Source organism: Eupeodes corollae, chromosome 1 (assembly GCF_945859685.1).
Source record: "Eupeodes corollae chromosome 1, idEupCoro1.1, whole genome shotgun sequence".
Lineage (NCBI taxonomy): Eukaryota > Metazoa > Arthropoda > Insecta > Diptera > Syrphidae > Eupeodes > Eupeodes corollae.
Genome location: NC_079147.1, coordinates 1,749,574 through 1,770,957, shown reverse-complemented (window position 1 = coordinate 1,770,957; position 21,384 = coordinate 1,749,574). Strand labels below are relative to the sequence as shown.

General features: G+C 32.2%; 1 protein-coding gene across 1 annotated transcript in view; it reads right to left on the bottom strand.

The window, feature by feature from the left end:
- Positions 1 to 21,384, bottom strand: part of LOC129940614 (uncharacterized) — a 54,614-nt gene that overhangs the window by 5,551 nt on the left and 27,679 nt on the right. Inside the window, exons 5-7 of the mRNA XM_056049003.1 lie at positions 2,320 to 2,347; positions 2,178 to 2,262; positions 83 to 301 (exon numbers count right to left, since the gene is read on the bottom strand). Of these exons, the coding sequence (XP_055904978.1) occupies positions 83 to 301; positions 2,178 to 2,262; positions 2,320 to 2,347 (332 nt within the window). The remainder of the gene's footprint in view (positions 1 to 82; positions 302 to 2,177; positions 2,263 to 2,319; positions 2,348 to 21,384) is intronic.

Genomic DNA, 21,384 nt, shown 5'->3' with positions numbered 1-21,384 from the left:
TTCAAAAATATATAAAAAAAAAATAATAAACTACATACAATAAATCTTCGTAGAGATAGAAAAAAAAATATTAAATTCTTACCGCCGCTCCAAACACCATTTGGTAATGTAGCCCAACCCCAACCATGACCCCATGGTAGGACACAAGCTAAAGACGCTTTTGAGTCTGGTTTTTTACTAAGTACAGCCACGGCTGCATCACTCTTCACAAGAGGATTCTGAACTGGAACTGGCGCTACCGCTTGGGCTTGAGAACTTTGGGACTGATTTTTTCGAGCTTTAACTTCGTTAGCAGTGGCAGCTATAAATTAAAGAAGATAAAAATGAATTACATATGTAAAAGGTAAGAGCGTTTAGTTATGTATTATTATATAATATTATATTATTAATTGGTGTGGTATCTATGTATGTATGTACATGCATAATATGTTAAAACTTATTTTCTTCTTAAAACACATTTTCGAGCGAATATCCATTTTACTTTCCGTTTGAAAACGTTTTGATTGTTGTTTTTTTTTTTTAAATATGCAATATTTTCGCGTTAGAAATAGTTAGTACAAATGTATTTCTTGGTTGTTATTTGTGTTAAACAAATTAATTGAGTTGTTGGTCTTGAGAATTTGTTTCAAGCATTTTTTCGACGTATTCATTCTATGCAATAGGGATTTGCATTAACTGCATTACTTTTATACACCGTGAAACAAAAGCGATATAACTTTTGTTACCTTTTATACTGAAGAAAAATTTAAAGTTATAATTTTTGAAATTTTATTTTTATACTCGTATCTCTTGGAATCGTCTCATTCAGAATTTGTCATGTTTTTTCTCAACATCTTCCATTTGAGTAAAAACTTGTCGGTGGTTAGCGATAAGATACACATTTATAGTCCAGTTAATAAAGGTTTTCATCACCTCAAAAAAATCCAACAGTTTTGAAACTTGGCACACTTACTATTTTCTATTATTTATCCGACATGTTTCAGTTTTTCACATTTATCTCGAAAACTATTTGTCGTATCAAAAAATGTCTACAAAATTAAAGCTCATTAAATTTTAAAAAGAAAGCTTTGATGGATTTTTTTGTATCTTTTATAGTTTATAACGTAACTCTAACGGCATTGAAGAGAAACATACGGTTTTTTCGGTTTTTGGTTTATCTTGAAAACTATTTGTCGTATCAAAAAATAATCTTCTTCAAAATTAAATCCTTTTAAATTTCCTAAAGAAATATGATTCATTTGTTTGTACTTGTTTTAGTTCGAAAATAACTCTATCGGCATTAAAGGATTGGAGGGATTTCACCTGTCAATCTCCTATTTTGGTTCAATAGGATTTCTGATGAGTGTAAGTGTACACAGATAGTGTACTTAGCAAGTGGGTTCTAGGGCTGACTGCCACTCATGAAATTTGCTCATGACTCGAAAAATTCACTGGTTATCTTTTTTCAACTAGGAACGTAAAATTAGTGATAATACAGACATTGCAAAGCTGTTAAATTGGTTCCAAAGTCATCCTCCATTTCCAGTCACAAATGAAATCATGTGAATAATTGGTGACATCGTTGGAGATGATAAAGTAACTTGTTACAATGCTTATTCTCTAGGCATGCAGGCAATAAGCCATATAGTGGTCCAATGAGCTTCAGAAGTAAAACTGTCGCAAAAAAATGGAGCACTCCCTTTGGCTTTTGCGTCAAATTCTGTAAAGATTCGAGGTGAAAGAATAAGTATAAGTAAGCAGCCCGATAAAGACTTAAAGACTTATATGGAGTATGAGTTAGCTCCCTTTACATTATCATTGTTTTATGAAAATGGGACTCGAAAAACATAGATGTCAGCGCTATACAATATATTAATGTATTTACAACAAATATTGATTTCCTTGACTTTGACATTACTGTGCATGGTGGCTTCTTGCTACACAAAGTATTGTGGGCCAAAGATTCCGATATTTCAACAATTAATGGCTGGGTGCTCCAAAAAATTACTTAAGAACAATTTTTACACAATTTTAATTCTATTTTATTGAAATTTGGTGTGGCTTTCCAATTGCACTAATTTCAAAACCAATTCTTTACTCGGTTTTTGAATGTAGACTGATGTGTTTTGTGTCTTAATTTAGTTTATAAACGAAGTAATTGTGTATTTTAATTTTAAATTTATTTCAACTCTACTCACGTCTAATTCGAACCAATGGTCTACGTAGAACATTCATCAAATGTGGCTTATCCACTACTAATTCAATTTGTGGTGGCGGTGGTAACTGTAAGACGAGAACAATTCAATCTTGGAAAATCTAATTGTTATTTTTTAAGCTTACCGTTTTTGTAATAGCCTTTATCCATTCACTGTAAAAGAAAAACAAAAAAACAACACAATAAGAATTTCAAATAGGTTTTCAAAATGTTTTCTTTTTTTTATAGAAATAAACTTCTATATTTTTTGATTTTGTTCCCTTATATAATATGAAATAGAACAATTGTCAAATGTTTTTATATAAGGAGGTAGACATTAACTACTACTTTCAAAAGTAGATACACGATTACAATATATATGTATATATTACATAACAAGGTTCCATGTTCTGTATACACCCACTCGTTTTCCTCCCATGGCAGTTTGAGTATCTATTGAATAAGCGGATCATCGTACTTTGAAATAAGACGAATCCCATTAGATAATAATAAAGTTTTCCAATTTTTCCATTTAATACACTTTCCTCCCACAATGTCTTTACCCATCATGGTTACCACTAAACAAAATTTAAATTAAAACGGAAACTATGAGACTTTGAATTTCGAAGGCAAGAATTCGTTTTATTAAAAGAAAAAACTTTTATCAGTGCAGCGGCTAAAATTATTTCTTACTCTTGAAGAAAATCATGAAAGTATTTAATGTGTACTTGATGTAAACTATTTTAGACAAGATTAAAATAGGTCTCTATTGATGCAAATTAAAAAAAGGAAAAATAAAGAAGGTATTGAGATGCGTTGAAACGTTTTGGTAACTATACAAAAAAAAATAATTACTTCTTTAGTACAGAGTGAAAATGAACATGAAATGAACCATTTTGATGCACTTTACGTTCTTTAAATCTGCGAATTTTTAGATGCAGATAACTTTTATATCCTTATATGTATTCATCTTTGTAAAGCCAGCAATTTGAAATAAACAAAATATGAGTTCTGATAGTTACAAATTTTCTAGATTCTTAATAAAGGAAGTTTTAATAGAGGTAATTTGACCTCTACATATATATCACCTATCAATTGAAAGTTGACACTCGCGATATCAACATCAGCTCATTTATAATCGTTGATTTCAAATCGTCGAAAAGCACTGCCACCAAAACCATTTACTATATAAACTTTTTAAAATCGAATTCCTTCGAAAATTATATTTTCCAAAGTGGTTACCATGTTTTTTTTTCATCCTAGGCACAAAAGACTGTCATTACAAACCGGAACGAGAACGACTAACAATCATCATCCTTATTCGTATTCGGTCACCCAAAGCTAAAAGTCCAATTTTAACTCCAGCAATAGACGGAAAATTCAATTTTTGTTTTGTTCTCCTAATCCCATTCAACCTTTGACAATCAATACAAAAGAAGAAACAAAAATTTCAAAGAGTCGAAACTAGGAGGCTTTGTGGTATGCTGGTAGAGATTCGGGTATGATGGCGGCAGTGTGGCTGTCTCCATTTTTGTTTCTGTGTGTAATCACACAACGGTTTTCAAACGTCCTCGAGAAGAGCCCTTGTATTTCAATTCAAGCTTTCGTCGTTAACGTTATTCTCTTAAGTACGTTAGAAAAGCGTTTTTTCCTTAAAAGAAAAAAAAATAATGCATTTTCGCTTAGCGGGGCATTTCATGAAGAGGACGAACCATAAGTACGGGGTATCTAAAGAAAGAAGGCAGGGAAAAAGAAACTCTAAATAAACAAGTTTTATGTATATTCCTGTCATCTATAGGCCGTATTTTACCATATAAGTTTATTCCACCAAATGCATTACGGTGTATAATATTTTCCTGTCATTAAGAAAGGGAAATTTATGTATGTTCTGCATACAGAAAAAATCTTACGAAATATGAGGCGAAAGATACATTTTGATGCAATTTTCAGACGAGAAATAATCCAAGGGCAGTTCACCATATTAACGAATTCAGGACCGGATCACTACTTAAAAGGTTACTACTGGGCTTCAGTAAATATGCTAACACAATCACGAATTCTGAAAACGTAATTTAATTGAAAATCAACTAAGAATGTCTGAAGTTTCGAATTGAAAACTCAAAGACATAAATATCAATTCCAAAATTTGATTTGACTTGTGGCCCGTTTCACAGTAAGATTTTAAACTAAAGTTAAACTGAACATGAACTTCAGGTCAAGTGTACACTTCAACTCTCTTATGTTTCATAGTCGATTGATCGAAGCAAAGTTTTTTATTTTTGTATTCTTATTTTATTATTTTGTAGCACTTGGCACTTCCTCAGAGGCATTAATGAGAAGTACTAAAATTAATAAAATAATTAATGAATAAAATAAAACGTTTATTCGAGAAAAAAGTTTAATTTGCCCATACCGAAAGTGTATTTATAAACGAAGCTTGTATAGTAAAGCATACAAAAATTACGACTAATGCAGCAAAGAGTCAACTGTTAGAAATTGTGATCTTAAAATTGCTCCTATTATCAAACATAAAAAGTTTTTAGGACAAAATGTGAGAAATAAAAAGCTTTAACCAGAATTTTGTTTTTGCATCGAATTTCCTGCAATACTTAATTCTGGCTCTTTTGACAAACATATTTCTATACATAAAATCAAAATTATTTCCTAATAGCTTAAATCATTTGTTCTACATCTTACATCTTCAAGACTTCAAGAATCAATTCAGTAGTATTTCGTTTGCTTCTTTCCTAAACAATATTAAACAGAGTTTAACGTTTTATAGTCCAGTTAATAAAGGTTTTCACCTAAACAAAAATCCAACAGTTTTGAAACTTGGCACACTTACTAAGGGATGTCTGGTGATGACCCAAAAAAAATTCAAAAGAATCCGACGACGTGAGTTCTAGCGGCAGTTAAGAGAAACACGGAGTTTGTTTCAGTTTTTTACGTTTATCTCGAAAACTATTTGTCGTATCGAAAAATTGTGTTGCACAAAATTAAAGCTCATTAAATTTTATAAAAAAAGGTTCCGGTAATTTGTTCCTTTCTTTTATAAAATAACTCTAGCGACAGTGAAGAGAAACAAACGGTTTTTTTTTCTTTTTTTCGGGTTTATCTTTGAAACTATTTGGAGTATCAATATATAATCTTCTACAAAATTAAAGCTTATCAAATATCATAAAGAAGTATGATGCTCATTTGTTTGTTTTAGCCTGTAAAATAACTCTATCGGCATTTAAGGAAAACACTTGTTTTTTTCTTACGAAAAAAAAGCTTATTAAATGTCCTTAAACAAATATGGTATGCATTTTTTTCTTGTCTGTGATTGTACACACAAAATGTAGTATTCAATTTGTATGTCCCTTCCCTCTTCTAAAACTCATTGGCCCACTATATGGCTCATTGCCGCCTAGAGAATAAGCAGTATAGGAAGCTACTTTATCATCTTCAACGATGCCACTCGCTATTGACATTATTTGATTTGTAACTGGAAATGGAAGATGAATTTGGAACCAATTTGACAGTTTTGCAATGTCTGTATTATCTCTAATTTTACGTGCCTTCCCAAAATGTTCATGTTACTCACTAGTAGAAAAAAGAACGCCAGTGAATTGTTCGAGTGATGAGCAAATTTCATGAGTAGCAGTCAGCCTTAGAACCCACGCCCTCGTGTCAAGCCACCACATTAAAGTTTGTTCAATTGTCTGGTCCGGCCAAACCCCTGTCCAAAATCGGTCAGTTCTTCTTATAGTAAAGTTACATCCTTGCACAAAGTTTTTAAATTTATCTGGGCTCATCATATAAGGCAGTTTTATCATGACCTGCAAGTACAGGTGACATGATTTGGCTTACGGGAAGTGTCCGCAGTTTTTAAGTTTGTTAAGATTTGTTTGTAGTTTCTCACTATTGGATCAAATTAGGGGTTTTGTTTTAGTGCACATAACGAAGGAGACTCATCAAGAAAATTTTGTATGAGATTTTGGATTTCCTCTAATACATGTTGGCTTATGTCGACTTGTTCCATTATCACATTAGCTAAAGATATCTTTATTAGTATTAAAACACGAACTGCTCTAGCGAAAGCTTTTCCTTGCAGAATATTTTCAACTGAAACCGGGGCGTATATAGTAATCAATAACTATTGCAGGCCACTTCCACTCAGAAAACCTATTCAAACAATATAGGACATTAACAGGTGAAATCCACCCAATCTGACTACGCATTTTGATAGACGGGACTCAGATGAAGCTGCGGCAACGATTTTTTTACTTTGTATATAAAAAGGCTGGTCAAATTTTACCACCAGGCATTTTTGGTCAAATTTGCAACATAAACTACCAGCATAGTGCAATGCAGTGTAAAATGTATTATAGTCGGACGGTGGAGAGTTTATGAACGGAAGAGGAATGATGTTAATTTTTGCACTTAACAAGCCCGTTGTTATTGAGTGCATGTACCCTTTAAATCCTGGAACATCGTAAATGCCAATAAAATTTTATTCCAACTATATAGTGTAATATAGTTTGGCTGTAACATTTCTTCGGAACACGCATTCACATTCTCAATAAATAAATTTTTTAATCCGCCATCTGTTTTCTGAAATGTTTCCAAAGTTATGTACTCCAAGTTATCCAGTTGATTTAGCACAAGGTAGTTTTTTCAGCTTCTGCCTTCGTGTGTTGGTTTCTTTTCCTATGGAAGTAGATGCAGCGATGCATCTATATACCAATATATCTCCAACAACTGAGCTTCATAGCATGAAAAACAAAACCCTAAGCTTGATGTAAGGTTCACCAACTTCTTAGAACCAAGCTTTCTGTATATAAATAGGGCAAGGCTGCCTAGTATTGGAGACATGCATGATCTGGGAAGCACAGCTGCATTTCGCTGCACTTCCTTTTTCTATTTTCAATGTTCGTTTTCTTCAGTATAAGAGTTTCCAGAAACGTTTTTAGGGTTTTAGGTAAACAATCGTCATCAACGTGTTTGAAAAAATCATCACATGTTTTCCTTACAAGACTGTAGAGTTATGAACAAGATTTTTGGATACGATAAATAGTTTTCGAGATAAACGTGAAAAACTGAAACAAACTCCGTGTTTCTCTTAACTGTCGCTAGAACTCACGTCGTCTTTTTTTCGTTCATTGACTGGAATATTAAACTAAAAGTTTGAATTAATAATAGTTTATTTAGAACTACTCTGAAACTTGTCGTTAGTGACCATTTCACTATAAAAGTCAATTACAAAATTTTGACGAATAGTACTTTATTTATTTTTTTAGTAGATGATTAAGTCAATAAATAAATTTATGTGTCTGGTATTCAGTAAAACATAATTTTTCTACGAATAATTTATTGCAACTGGGGGAGTTTTCCTAAAAACGAGCTTTGGGAACAATATCTTTATTACACGATGCAAACCAAAGAATATAGTTTAAGAAATTTCGAGTATAACAATCAAAAATTGAATAAAGTATTGGAGTGAAATGAAATTTAAAATGTCATTTGATAAGTATGAATAAGTAAATCAATACATTTTATAGCGCTACACTGCATGGAGAACCAGGGTTTATTGACTTTCGATGTTAAACTATCCTGAGTGAGGCGAGGAGGACTTACAATTACTATGACTAATCCAAAAGGGCTATTTCCTATGACTAATCCAAAGGGCTGAATAATCCAAAGATTTACATAAATATAATATTATATAGAAATAAAATAAATAAAAATAATATTTAGATACAACAATACTTCGAATTTAGTGGCAGTATAGAATTTCTATAGCGATATCCCTATATCTGAAAATTAACGGCGGGTGGCCTTTAACCCGCACGATCAGTAAATCCGCTTCTATTCACATACGTGAATACATAGAATTTCTTCCAGTTGAATACCACAGCATGATGGCATAGATTGTATGTATGTTTATCTACCGAGCATATACTACACTTGACATACTTTGTGAGCAAATGCTTTTACATAAACCCCTCGAGAGGATGGTTATCTCCGTCTATACAAATGTTATCGCTCAAGTGATAATAAACTACCATCAAGACCAAGACCCAAGATGTTTGAACCAAAGAGAAGAATCGCAGCGGGAGGTTATGGCTAATTGTTTTATCTTTTTCCTTAAAAACAATATTCAAGCACCTTGTACGTCGTATTTCAAATATATTTCATCATTTAATGACTAATAGTTGTGTTTGGGGATCGGTCTTCAATGCTAGCTATACTTAAAATACATTTTAATATTGTTTCTTCTTTCTTTTAGAAGAAAACGTTCTGCACCCATGCCCAGCCCAACCCCAATGATCGACCTCTCATCCGGGAAGGAAGACATTTTGTGCATGCATGTTTGCACTACTTGTCTGCTACTTGTTACGGCACTATATAGTAAGACTCTATAACGCAATTTTTCAAATTGACTTTCGAGAGTGAAGCCGAAGACAAAAAACAATAATTACATTGCTACTATCAGCGTCGAGACAAAAATGCTTTTAAGTTGATTTTAAGACTAAAAGCAAGTGCGTGCTCTGAATAGTTGCACCATCCAGCAGCGCATCCATGCATTCTATGTTCATTGAAAGTGGAGGTGGCATTATCATCATCAATGCAGCCCACGTCTTGAAAATGATAATGCTCTTGCTCACATTATATGTACTCTACATACATAGTATGTATTATGTATTGTATAGCCTGGCTCCCAGCACCCAGCACCCAGCACCAAGCCACCAGCACCACCAACCAATTAACCTACCCGGACTGACTGAAATCGATAGAAAATTTATTAGGAACGAAAACTTTTGGCCTTTGTTTTGTTGGCGAAGAATAAATTAGCTTTTGCCGGAATATTGTTCCCTAAAATATTAGTTTGGCACGTAAAGTGAAATGATTGAAATAAGGAAGAAAATTGTTGTGAATTATTAGCTCTTTGCTTGGTAAAAAGTTTTAAAGTTTTTCGAAGGGCATAGCTCATAATGTAGAAACTTACAAAGGGAAGTTTAAATTGTTGAATTAAAGTATGTTATCGGTTGAAGGTAAGAGATAGGATAGGAAGGTATTTCGACTTTGAGTAAGGAACAAATATCGTGTGTAGATATTGATATTAGTCCAGTTCAACTTTCTTTAGGTATTCAAAGAATGAAAATAAAAAACGTCAAAGATCTTATAAAGTTATTTTTGTACCATAAAAGTTAAAATACAATTATCTCGGTCTGAAACCGCAATTTAATTCTAAATGTATTGGATTTGTTGTAAGAGCCAGTCTCGGACCCAATTTTTAGCTTCAAAAATCGGTGCCAGCTACAAAACTGCTTTTTTATACAATTATAAGGATGGTGACTTGAATAGAGTCACGTGAAACATAATCTGAAATAATTAACAACAGAAACTCTTATGGGCAATTTCTTGACAAAGTTCGTATCTCTTAAATTCGGATTTTTGATAAATTGGAACTCGATTAAGTTCTTACTCATTTCTGTATCGAGTTCTTAAGCGTTAAGAATCTGATCTCAGTTTGAGATAGAACTTCGATTTTTTAGATCCTTAAATTTGGAGGCCAAGGCTATTAGAATTGAAATTGCTTCTTACAAAAGCTTAATTTTTAAATTCATTCCGGTTTTGGATTAAATTTCAGTTCACGGAGATTTATATCTGCAATAATAAAATATTTTTAGAGAATGCATAAACATGCACATTAATAGGAGTTGCATTATGTAAAATGTTGTGGACGCTGAAGCATTTAAACTCATTAATTTGTTCACTTTTCGTGAGTTTCATTTCAGTTTTACATAATTTTGTATACATTGAAGGTATACATATTAGCGTTTATAATGATTAATGACCAATATTCACAAGGACAACATGCCCAGATAGAAGTGTAAGGTTTTAAGAAGACCAGGCGCTCGTTTTGACATTGTGTTCATCTAAAAAAATATTTCGTTGAAAAATTTATCTCGAGGATAATATTTTTAGCTGAATCTACTGAACACACGATTTCTTGAAACTTTTCAATAAATAATACTTTCTATAAATTAATTTGCTTGGATCATATGATATTTTTGAGATTGCAGGACTCGAACCCAATGTCTTTGTATATTTATTCAAGTAAGATGTACAGTGTAACACAAATATATGTATATTCATGGGTACATTTATCAAAAAACAATAATATTAAGTGACACAAATCTTAAACGAAATTCAATAAAACTCGAAAACACAATTTTTATTTCGAAAATGAGAATATCAAAACCAAATTCTAAGATTAATGTCCACTCCAAAGGAAATTGACATTACGATTTGTCGAATTGAAAATTTTGACATTTCTCGACGTTTCAAGCCACCTAGAGTCGGAATAAAAGATTTTTAGAAAGATTTCTGTGCGTGCGAGTGTACGTACGTCCGTAAGTTCGCGACGTTTTTTTCGTCGTCAATAGCTCAAGAACTAGAAGAGATATCGATTTCAAATAAATTTTGTTATACAGATAATAAGGCAGAAAGATGCAGAAAGGGCTCTCAAGAAAATTGCGTTGAAGCGTTTTTTTCCATTGCAGTTCAAAAAATGTTGAACATTTTGGTCAACATTAAATATCTTTGGAGCCAATGACGCTTGAGACTTGAATTAAATTTTATGTTATTTATTGTAACGTGATACAAAAATTTATTTTCTATACAAATGTCTTCCAAAAATTTGAGATAATAAAATAATTTTATCTTATAAGAAATATTGGTTTCAATATTCGAAAACATTTTGAGAAAAATCGAATTGACAGTTTAAAAAAAATTAATGAAAGTTATTAAAAATTTAATTTTGACTTAAATACCTTTTAAAAACCTTTATCTTTTAAAAAATATTCGGTAAAATTTTGAGAAAAATCGAATTGACAGTTTTATTTACTAAAAGCTAAAAACCTAAAACAAATTATTAAAAGTTAGTAAAAATTGATTTATTGTTTTGCAAATTATACAAATTTTGAGTCGTCACTATCTGCGGGTACTAAAAATAACAAAAACAACTTTAGAACTTAGATTCATTCAATTTTTAGAATCAAAAGTTGATTTTTAACCGAGTACTATATGATAAAATGTATTTCTTTACGTGTTTTAAATATTTGTATTATGAAGTTCAATAAACAAACCGAGAATTATGATATCGAATTTTAATTTTATTTTAGAACTTCGTCAAGAAGCTGATCGTTAGAACAATCACTTTTACTTCCTAAAACGGCTGGCTTTAACGTGATGTTTAAGTTTTAGTCTCAAGGATAAGAAGACGCCAAATGGTGACGTAATCGTATACGTAATGTTGATAGTGTTGGGTCGAACCGCCCGGATGATGGATTCAAGGGTGTCGTCTACAGTTCCAGTAAGGTTGAACTACTTAGTGAACACCTTATAGGGCTTCTTCGACATATTCGGAGCCCAGGTCTGTAAGGAGCGGTTTATCCGGCTACCCGCCCTTGGAGTTATACTAAGGATCTGGCCCTCCAGGTTGGGGGTTGTGCCGTCGGGGTGACTTCCTGGCCACGTACAAAATACCTTAGTTGCGAAGCACCAACAAGCCTCGGATACGGACGGATTCAATGTTGACAACCAGAACAAAACGAAATAAGGATGCGATGGGATGGACCGGGCAAACGCAAACTAAATGACTGCGAAATATAGTTGAATGCTACCGAGAACAAAGACAGCGTCCATTTGGGTGTGGATTTGTTGTTGGAATTAGACTCAGGCAAAAAGTCTTGGGTTTCAACAGTGTTAGCGGGCGCATCACGACAATCTGCATCAAGGCTAAATTCGCCAACATAAGCTTAATATGCGCGCATGCCCCAACAGAGGAAAAAGATGAAGACACCAAAGACATATTCTTCGAGCTCTTGGACAAGACATATGAGCAATGCCCTGGCTATGACATTAAAATTGCCTTAGGAGATTTTAATACGAAGCTAGGAAGAGGAGGCATAATCGGGAGATACAGCCTGCACGACACCACCTCCGACAACGGATTCAGGCTGATCGTTTCGCGGGGCGAGACGTTCTGGTAGCTGATACTCAGTTCACAAATCCTAATATCAACAAGGGGACATGGAAATCTTCTGATCAACCAACTGTCAACCAGATTGAACACATTGCGATCGACGCACGACACTTCTCCAGTATACAGGATAACCGAAATTTCCGAGGGGCCAACATTGACTCGGACCACTACCTCGTTGTAGCCAAGGTACGGCTACGGATTCCATGCATTGAAAACCAGTGGTAACATTGCCTTGCAGCCATCAGAAACGCCGCCTTTGAAGTGCTAGGTTTCACACGGCCACCAAAGCGAAACCCCTGGTTTGGCTTCAATTTTAACGTTCAACATCTTTCAGCCCTGAACTCGGTATTGAGGTTAAAAAAAATCTTAAATATAATAAGGCTATAAAACCCTGGAATCCATTCATTATTAATTCTATAAAATTGTTCCAGAAATATATCCCAGACAAAGTGCCTTTTTACCTTTGATTAACTGTTTGGCTAACATTTGAAGAATATTGGGAACATCATGATTTGTTCTTTTGAAAACAAAGTCTTCTGAATTCTTTCAGTTGATAAGTGTCACATGTTCAAATAAAAATATGAAAGATAGTTCAACTGTTAAATACTATAACCATCTTTGACTTTAACCGTCTTAAACTTGCAGTAATAATGTGTATCCTATTTAAATTGCAACTCTCCTTTCGTATCTTTCCTTAGGCTATATTTTTAATTTTACCGATTTTTAAACATTCAACATTCTTCAGCCCTGAACTCGGTATTGAGGTTAAAAAAGCTAAAATATGTTAAGGCTATAAAACCCTAGAATCCATTCATTATAAATTCTATAAAATTGTTCCAGAAATATTTATACCCCAGACAAAGTGCCTTTTTGAGTATCTGCAGCTGCCAATTGAAATAGAGTACGAAAAAAACCTCTTCCGAATTCATTATCTACATAGTTTAGTTTAATTTGAACGGATATCACTCAATTCATTTCACTGTATGGGCTTGGCTATGGCAGGCTGAGGGCTGAGCTAGTCGAGCTGAAATGACGGTTGAACTGAGTACAATTCCTTGTCGAGATTATATTGATTCAAAAAAAAACCACTTGAATAAATTATCGTTTACCACGAACGTCGTCGTCGTCTTCTTCGTCGTTTCATCCTAATCGGCGTCATCGTTTCTTCTATTATATGTTCGATTTATTCCGAAGAGAAATTCCGACTTGCCTGCTTACAATTCAATTAGGGCACATTGAGAGGTTTGTGCTATACTATACTATTATATTAAATTTGGGAAATAAAAGAGGTTATGTAGAAGGAGGTAAAATTAAAATTCGGACTCGGAAGTCAATCTCTAGGGGTAATGCGGTGCCTGGCCTGGCCTACATACAACGGGCTGCATCGATGATGCTCGGAGGGATGAAACATAGTTCCTTCCCTAGGTAGATAACTATGATTTTATCGAAAATGGATTTAGATAAATGGATGAAGATATAAGATGCTGCACTTTCAAAAAGGCATAAAACACATTCAATTGAATTTCTTATTTTGAAGCTAAAAAACGTAAATGACGGTACAAATCGATTTTAGGTAAAATACCTTATATGCTTTCTACAAGATGAAGTTTAAATCTCACTTATTTAATCAAATATTTGTTCTTTTTCTGCTGTTGGATGTTTCTTTTAGAAATCAGGAGATGTATACATAGGTATTTATAATTTGTGTTCCTATTTTATCATGAACTTTTCCTTCGATATATTTAAATATGTAAAATTAACTTAAATTAGTATCAAACGTTAATACATGGTGATCCACTTTAATTAAGAATATTATAGAATTTATTCAATAGTTTTCTATACGGACGTATGGGTGTAATCCATATAACCAAACCAAAATAAGCCTTAATTAAGCCGTTCCGATTCGGCACATATACTGTAGGTCCCCTCCATCCCTGCAATTAATCGCACACAGGAATGGTTTGGAGTTGTAAGACACTAGGCTCCGGTTCTCTACGGACTGTTGCTCCACCTAATTTATTTATTTAGTTGACTACTTATAAATTATAATAACGAATATTTTGTACATGATGTCAAATAAAATTGTATGTAAAGAAGAATTTGTGCTCCTGGAGTGAAGGAAGTTAGCCAAAGTAAGTTGTCACTGAATCACCAATCTTTCATGTTTGTACATATTGATATCTTTCAAAAATCTAAGCTTATTCCAGTCATTGAGTAATTTTTTTAAGAATATTTGTCTGCTGTACATGGACCAGTAAACAAACTATTTTGTTTGCTTTTATATTAGCTATTTTCAAGCACTAAATTTCGAAGCTATTTTAGCGCTCATGTACAACAAATCGATTTTATAACGAGTGTTTAGCAAACTCCATACACTGAGTTGACCTGAGTAGAATCTCTATAAAGAGTCTCTTCATGGCTTCTGAATTTACTAACTTTACTTTTAACCCCCTTGTCATTTGTGTATAGACATGAAGAAGTTGAAGAAGTATATTTTCATGATCTTCACTCCTTTTCGCAAACTAGCTGTAGTCATATCCCTATGCTACAGAGTACAGTCCTTGATCTTTTATCCGCCTTGAATGATAACTGCTCAGCCGGTCCCGACTATATTCCCCCGATAATATTAAAAAAGTGTTTTAATGCTTTAGTTGAAACCCTTATGTTTTTATCCAAACTTTCTCTTAAAACAGGCACATTTCCCAGTATATGGGAAGTTATTCCCAACATCAATTTTCAAGAAAGGTAACATGATGGATATAATAAACTACAGGCCGATTGCAAAGCTTTCTTGCATTTCTAAATTGTTTGAACGAGTTGTTTGTGAAAGTGCACGATTTTTAAATAAAAATCTCATTTGGGAACAGCAACATGGTTTTTTGAAAAAAGATCAACCGATACAAATCTCTCACATTCTCAAACATACATAATGTTCAAACGCTTTAGAACAAGGTTATGAAGTTGACAGCGTATAGACTGACTTTTCTAAAGCTTTTGAAAAACTTAGCCACGAAATTATTTTATTTAAACTTAACCTCTTGGTTTCCACCATCTTTCTTAACTTATAGCTTATAGTATAAGCTAACTATACTTTCTGAAAATTCTGAAGTGTTAAAACTTATGTAAAAAAAAAGAAAATTAAAAGCTTTTACCTCTTGCTTTAGGTAAATTTCCTTAGAAAAAAATATTTTCGTTTATATAACATAAAGTACAAAATTGATTTTAAAGTTAGCAGAATACGTTATATTATCCTTAAGAAACTCTTGTTATAAGATAAGTATTCAAAAAATGCCGTGCTAGATCGTCAATAAACAGTTGCTTTTACGCGGACTGTACCTCCCAAGACAATAATATAAAGCCGAAATGCAGTCCTATTCCATTCGCGCATCACAAATTCATCAACTTTCGATTAATGGACGATACGCTGGAAAGGGGTCACAAGACACATCTAAAGAGCAAATATATCAAGGTTCTTAAGAAGACCATTGAATAAGAGTAAGCCAACTTGATATTTGCCTTTAAAAAGTGACAATTTCGTTAAAATAACGTCAAATTGAAAAACAATAAAATATTTATACATATTCATTGAAACCTTTGAATCTCTCGAGAACTTAAGTGGAAAGAGATTTTGCAACGTGTAATTTGTGAGTGCCACACTATTGTTCCTTCCCAACTAATTTTTTTTATTTACTGTTAGAGAAATTATGTACTTAAATGCACCTTTTTTCTTAAGTTGAAAAACCAAATGTTTTTCTCTCTACAATTTTTAAGTTGTGTTGCATCCTTTAAAATCTAAATATTTTCAAAAAGTTCACGCAAAACAGTCATTTTTTAAGAATTTGTCTTCTAGCATCAGCTCCAATTTACGAGTAAGCAGACTGATAACGAAAATAATAATAGAATCCCAGAATTGAGTCCAAAAAAGATTCTGTTTTATTTTCCTACGAAAAAAGATCACATTTTTTTGCCAAACTTTCTTATTTCCTAGGTTCCGGCATCTATATTTTTGTAGCGCTATTCACATTTTTGCCAATAAGAGCAGACTACATTTAAAAAAAAGCCTCTTTTTAATATAATTTCTTACATTTCTGAGTAAAATGCACCACCCTCTGAAGGATTGTTTTTAGTTTTTAAATATTGCATATTTAGAAAGCTGCTTAAATTTTGAAATACTTTCATAGGTAGGGTGTCGTTTAAATTAAATAATTAGATCATATCTTGCAAGTTTTCTTAAATAATCTAATAATTATGGTTGTCACGTAAGCCCTAGAAATAAAAAAATAAATAAATTGGGTGGCGCAACAGTCAGTTTTGAACCAGGGCCTAGTGACTTACAACTCTCAACCATTCCTGTGTGCGAGTACTGTTGTCAGGAATGGAAGGGCTGTGTGATTCCGCCCTGATTAAAAGTCTGGATCCGCCCTTGAACCCACCTTAAAAATAAATACTTCCAAAAATTCGGAAATAAACGCTAGATATTCTTAATTTGTCCATAAAATTTTTAGAAAATTTTAATAACTTGAAGTATCCAAACACTATAAAAAAAATTATTTTATGTTTTGATATTATTTTATACATATTTGTTTTTAATTTGAGTTTATCCAGTTTACCATTCCACTTTCAGCATAAAATTCGTAAAATTTTCTGATGTGCACAAATTTCATTAACAATTAATGTGATAAACTTAAAAAGAAAAACGAGTTCATATCGCAGAATGACACATACACTTATGTATACATTGTACATTGTACATGCTATAATTTTGTGGCCTCACGCTTAAAACATTTCTAATGAAAATGTCAAAAAGGAAAATTTATTCATCAATAAAGTTGAATGTTTTTCAACAGCATAAAAACAAATCAAAAAAACTAACAAAAACAAAATCGATACCTTCTCAAGAAGTCACATGATAATATCATATACACTTCACTTCATTCACAGTGATGTGTGACTATAAACTAAAGATTTAAAAAACAGTATTATTTTGAGGAAAATATTTTTTTTTTCTAAAAAGATTTACTTTAAAGTCAGGAGGAATTTCAATATATTGTTTTGAAAATCCAAAGTAAAAGAAAAAAAGTCTAGAATTGTGCTTGTTTTTATAAAATCGAGTGAAACTTCCTAAAAAAAAGTTTTTTTTTGAAAAAAAGGTACAAAATAAATAACTACTCGATAATCAGCTATCGAAGACGATGTTATCGTGTTACATACGTATAAGTATATTGTATATTAAGCGCACTCGATATGCTTTTTTTTATTACCTTACTCATGTATTTTACAAAATGAAGTGTGTCCACAAAATGTAGTTACTGAAATTCTCTACGAAATATAATTTTTTAAATTTTTCATTAGTTTTTAGTCTGTAATGCTTTCAACTTCCCGTATAAAAAATAAACTAAGTAGCGAAACAGTCCGTTGAGAACTTGGCTAACAACTCTCAGCCATTCCTGTGCACTAGTTATGTTGTCAAGGATGGAAGGGACCTACAGTTTTAAGCCGAATCCGAACGGCTATGTCGGATTTCTCAATTCCTCACAATAGACTTCCCGTATATCAACACTGTTTTCTGTATTACCAACGAAAACGCGATTTCACTTTAACCTGATCAATTTCTTTATAGAAATCATAACAATGTACAATATTAGTACAATTAATTTATAGACGGAGAAAGATCCTATTCAACTTCTGAATTTGTACCATATTAAAAGTCCCAAAAACAGAGTAGACACCAGGCAGGGTAATATTAAATTCATGTAAAGTTTAAAATAAGAAGCAAAAAATGGCACTATCCATATCCAAAGTAAAGATGGAGATTGACATTAGTACTTGACCACAATTATAAAATAAAACCCAAAATAATACCCAAATTGACTGCGATTTACTTTAATTTAGTCTGAATACGTTTTGTTTTTCTTTTTTTTTAAATTTGTTAAAACCAAAATAAGTCATTGTCTGTTTGCTCTATTTAACACATCACTGTTAATTTATATGCATTTCGGGTCTTATGTCCCATACATCACAGATATATATAGGAAAATAATAATAATAAAAAAAATGTTCTTGGGTTTGATGGATTAGTTGGTCTCTTCAAAAAGTTTGACTTCCTAAAAACTTCAAACTTTTTCCACTTCTTCTGGGTTTTGTGAAATCTTACGCTATTCGGTTGTTAGAAATAAATATTATCTCCGAGCCAAGTGCTTTTTCTTTTTTTTTTTAAGGTTTGGTTAAAGGATTACCTACATTTTAAGCACCATATTCAAGGACTTTCCGGAATGTGCTAGAACGATGATAATGTTTTATTCATCTTAAAATGAATGAAGAAAAAAAATCATCATAGACGAAGAATGATTCATTCGCTTTTAAGATACATATACCTTTTAGTAGGTATGTCTTGTACTTTTGTCTTGGTTCCAAGAAGTATTATTGCATTAATTCTGATTTGATTGGAAATTGATTTTCTTTCTGTAGGTATTTGTTTTATTTCTTATTCGTTTTTTTAATTTTAAAATTTACTTAAAAATCAGAAGATAAAGAGTCTTGCTGTGATCAATTGTTTTTTTTTAATAATTTTTATTGTAGCTAAAAATATCACATTAGTTCTTGATATTAAATATAGAATGGTACCTTAATTAAAGAGCGAAATAAATTAATTTTTATATGGGTGATTACGTATATACAAATGTTGTGTAACTCGATGTCATCAACCAATATATACAAAGTCTTATTATATTTTATTGAGATTACAATTTTTTGTATTTATTAACTTCCCATATGCAGTTATTGTAATGGGTCCGATTTGTCTAATTGAAAATTTTGACATTTCTCGACGTTTGAAGGACCCTAGAGTCGAAATAAAAGATTTTTAGAAAGATGTCCGTATGTCAGTATGTCCGTACGTTCGCGACGTTTTTTTCGTCGTCCATAGCTTAAAAACCAGAAGAGATATCGACTTCAAATAAATTTTGTTATACAGAAGATAATGCAGAAAAATGCAGAAAGGGCTCTCAAGAAAATTTCATGGGTGGTTTCTTTACCATTGCAGTTAAAAGAAAAGTAAACATTTTTGTTAACCCTAAATATCTCATGAACCAAAAACGCATAAGACTTGTATTAAATTTTATGTAATTTATTGTAACGTGATACCAAACAAGTATGTTTTTTGAAAAAAAAAACAATTAACGGATGAAAAAAAAATTGTCACCTCGAAAATTTTACAAATACAAAATGATTTTATCTCCGAAACAATTTTGTACAACGAAAATTACCGTTTTTAACATCTGGTAAGATTTTGAGACAAATTGGGTTTACAGATTTTTTTATAAAAAATAAAAACCTAAAAAAAAACATTACTCAAAGTTGGTAAAAATTGATTTTCGACTCAAATATCTTTTCAAAAATTTGAAATTATGGCTTTCAGCTAATTGTGAGAAAAATCAAATTGACAGTTGTTTTTACAAAAAATAAAAACCTAAAATAGCTTTTCAAAAATTAAAAAAATTGTCTTTAAATTTTTTTTATTTCACAGAAATTATTGGTTTGGATATTCAGTCGTTTTTTTTTTATAGAAATCCAACAGTCTTTTTTTTTCATAAAAAAAATAAAATCTAAGGAATAGTACTGTTGCGACGCAACATGCATCATCTTCATCTGAAAACCAAAAATCTACATTTCTACATTTTGCAAATCAAAGATGCAAATCGCCGACGGCATTCTCATTACAAAAGTTAATGCAATTACCGACGGCAAAACATGCATATACTTTTTTCATCGTTTGGTCCATACATAATTGTACCTATTGCCAAATTTGGGAGCGCATGAAAGATGACATCAATTATCATAATCAATTGGTAGGAGTTAACTCCGAAAATAGGTTTTGCCCTATAAATGATTAGCCCCTCCCACTATGCGATGTTTTTTTGTGTATGTATGCAGTGGATGGTCAAGCAGCAGTTGTCGATCTATCGTGATTTCTAAGCTAAACGAAGAGGATGAGAGGTGCGAGGAGAAGCTTTGTGTGTGCATTTGCATATGCAATGGATGGGTATGGTCAAGCAACGGTGGAAAATAGATTGATGAAATTAAAAGTTCAATGATCTATAGCTGGACCAAAAGCGGAATCAGCTGTACGACCGAGGTTTTATAATAATTGTAATATGCATGAAAAATTATTCCAAATTCGAAAGCTTAATAAAGAAGTTCTACCTAGAAACATACAAATTAACGAAAATACAAAATTTGAATTTACAAAGTAAAATAAAAACTGTTTTCTTTTTTATTTCAAATGGTTAAAGTCGTTTAAATTCTTTTTACCTTATTTTGGGCACTTACAATCGTTGATTGAATTTGTGCGATTCTTTTTTTGAATTACCGGCGGCAAATTTATGTTTGTTACTTCGCGACAGTTGGACTGCGGAGAATAATAGTTAATAATTTTTATGCTATTGTCCTTGCGGCAAACATTGGTCCTTCGAGCCGGATATAAAGGATTCAAAAAAGGATCATTAAACAATAGAAAAACAATCAAAAAGTGCGTGAAAAAAAGATACAATAGTTTCGTGTGCGTATAGGTTAAAATAAACCTCAAAGACAATCGCGTTCGTGTGTATCTCAAAGACAATCGTTTCGTGTGTCGGATAAACAAAAAAAAAACATTTGTTCAACAAGTTCGTGTGGTCAATTTTTTTAAATTATCCTGTGAAGATTTGGTCTATAAGAAGCTGATTCAACGAGGGAGCAACGCAAAACTACAGGTGTGTGGCTTTTAATTAAACATTATCTTATATTTTTTAATTTATTGATCACATTGATCTTAATTAAAACGTGTGTTGTGTGTTCTCTGGGTAATTAATTAAATATCTTTGACTTCAATATGAGTAAGAGCAAACTTCCTGGTTTAATAGATGCGGTTCACACCACTTTACAAGATTTAGATGCTGACTATAAAGCATACAAAAAATTAGATTCATCAAAAAATACAATACACATGAACGAAGTGCGTTTAACTAATTTAGAAACTTCTTTTGATGAGGCTAGAGTCCTTCATCAGAAAATCGTTGAAGCCCCTACTGAAGAAGCAAAGGTTAAATATATGGATGCACTTACTTTTCATAATTTAAAAGAAATTTACTTTAATTATTCGTGCGAGTTAAAAGAGCAGATTTCCAAAATTGAAAGC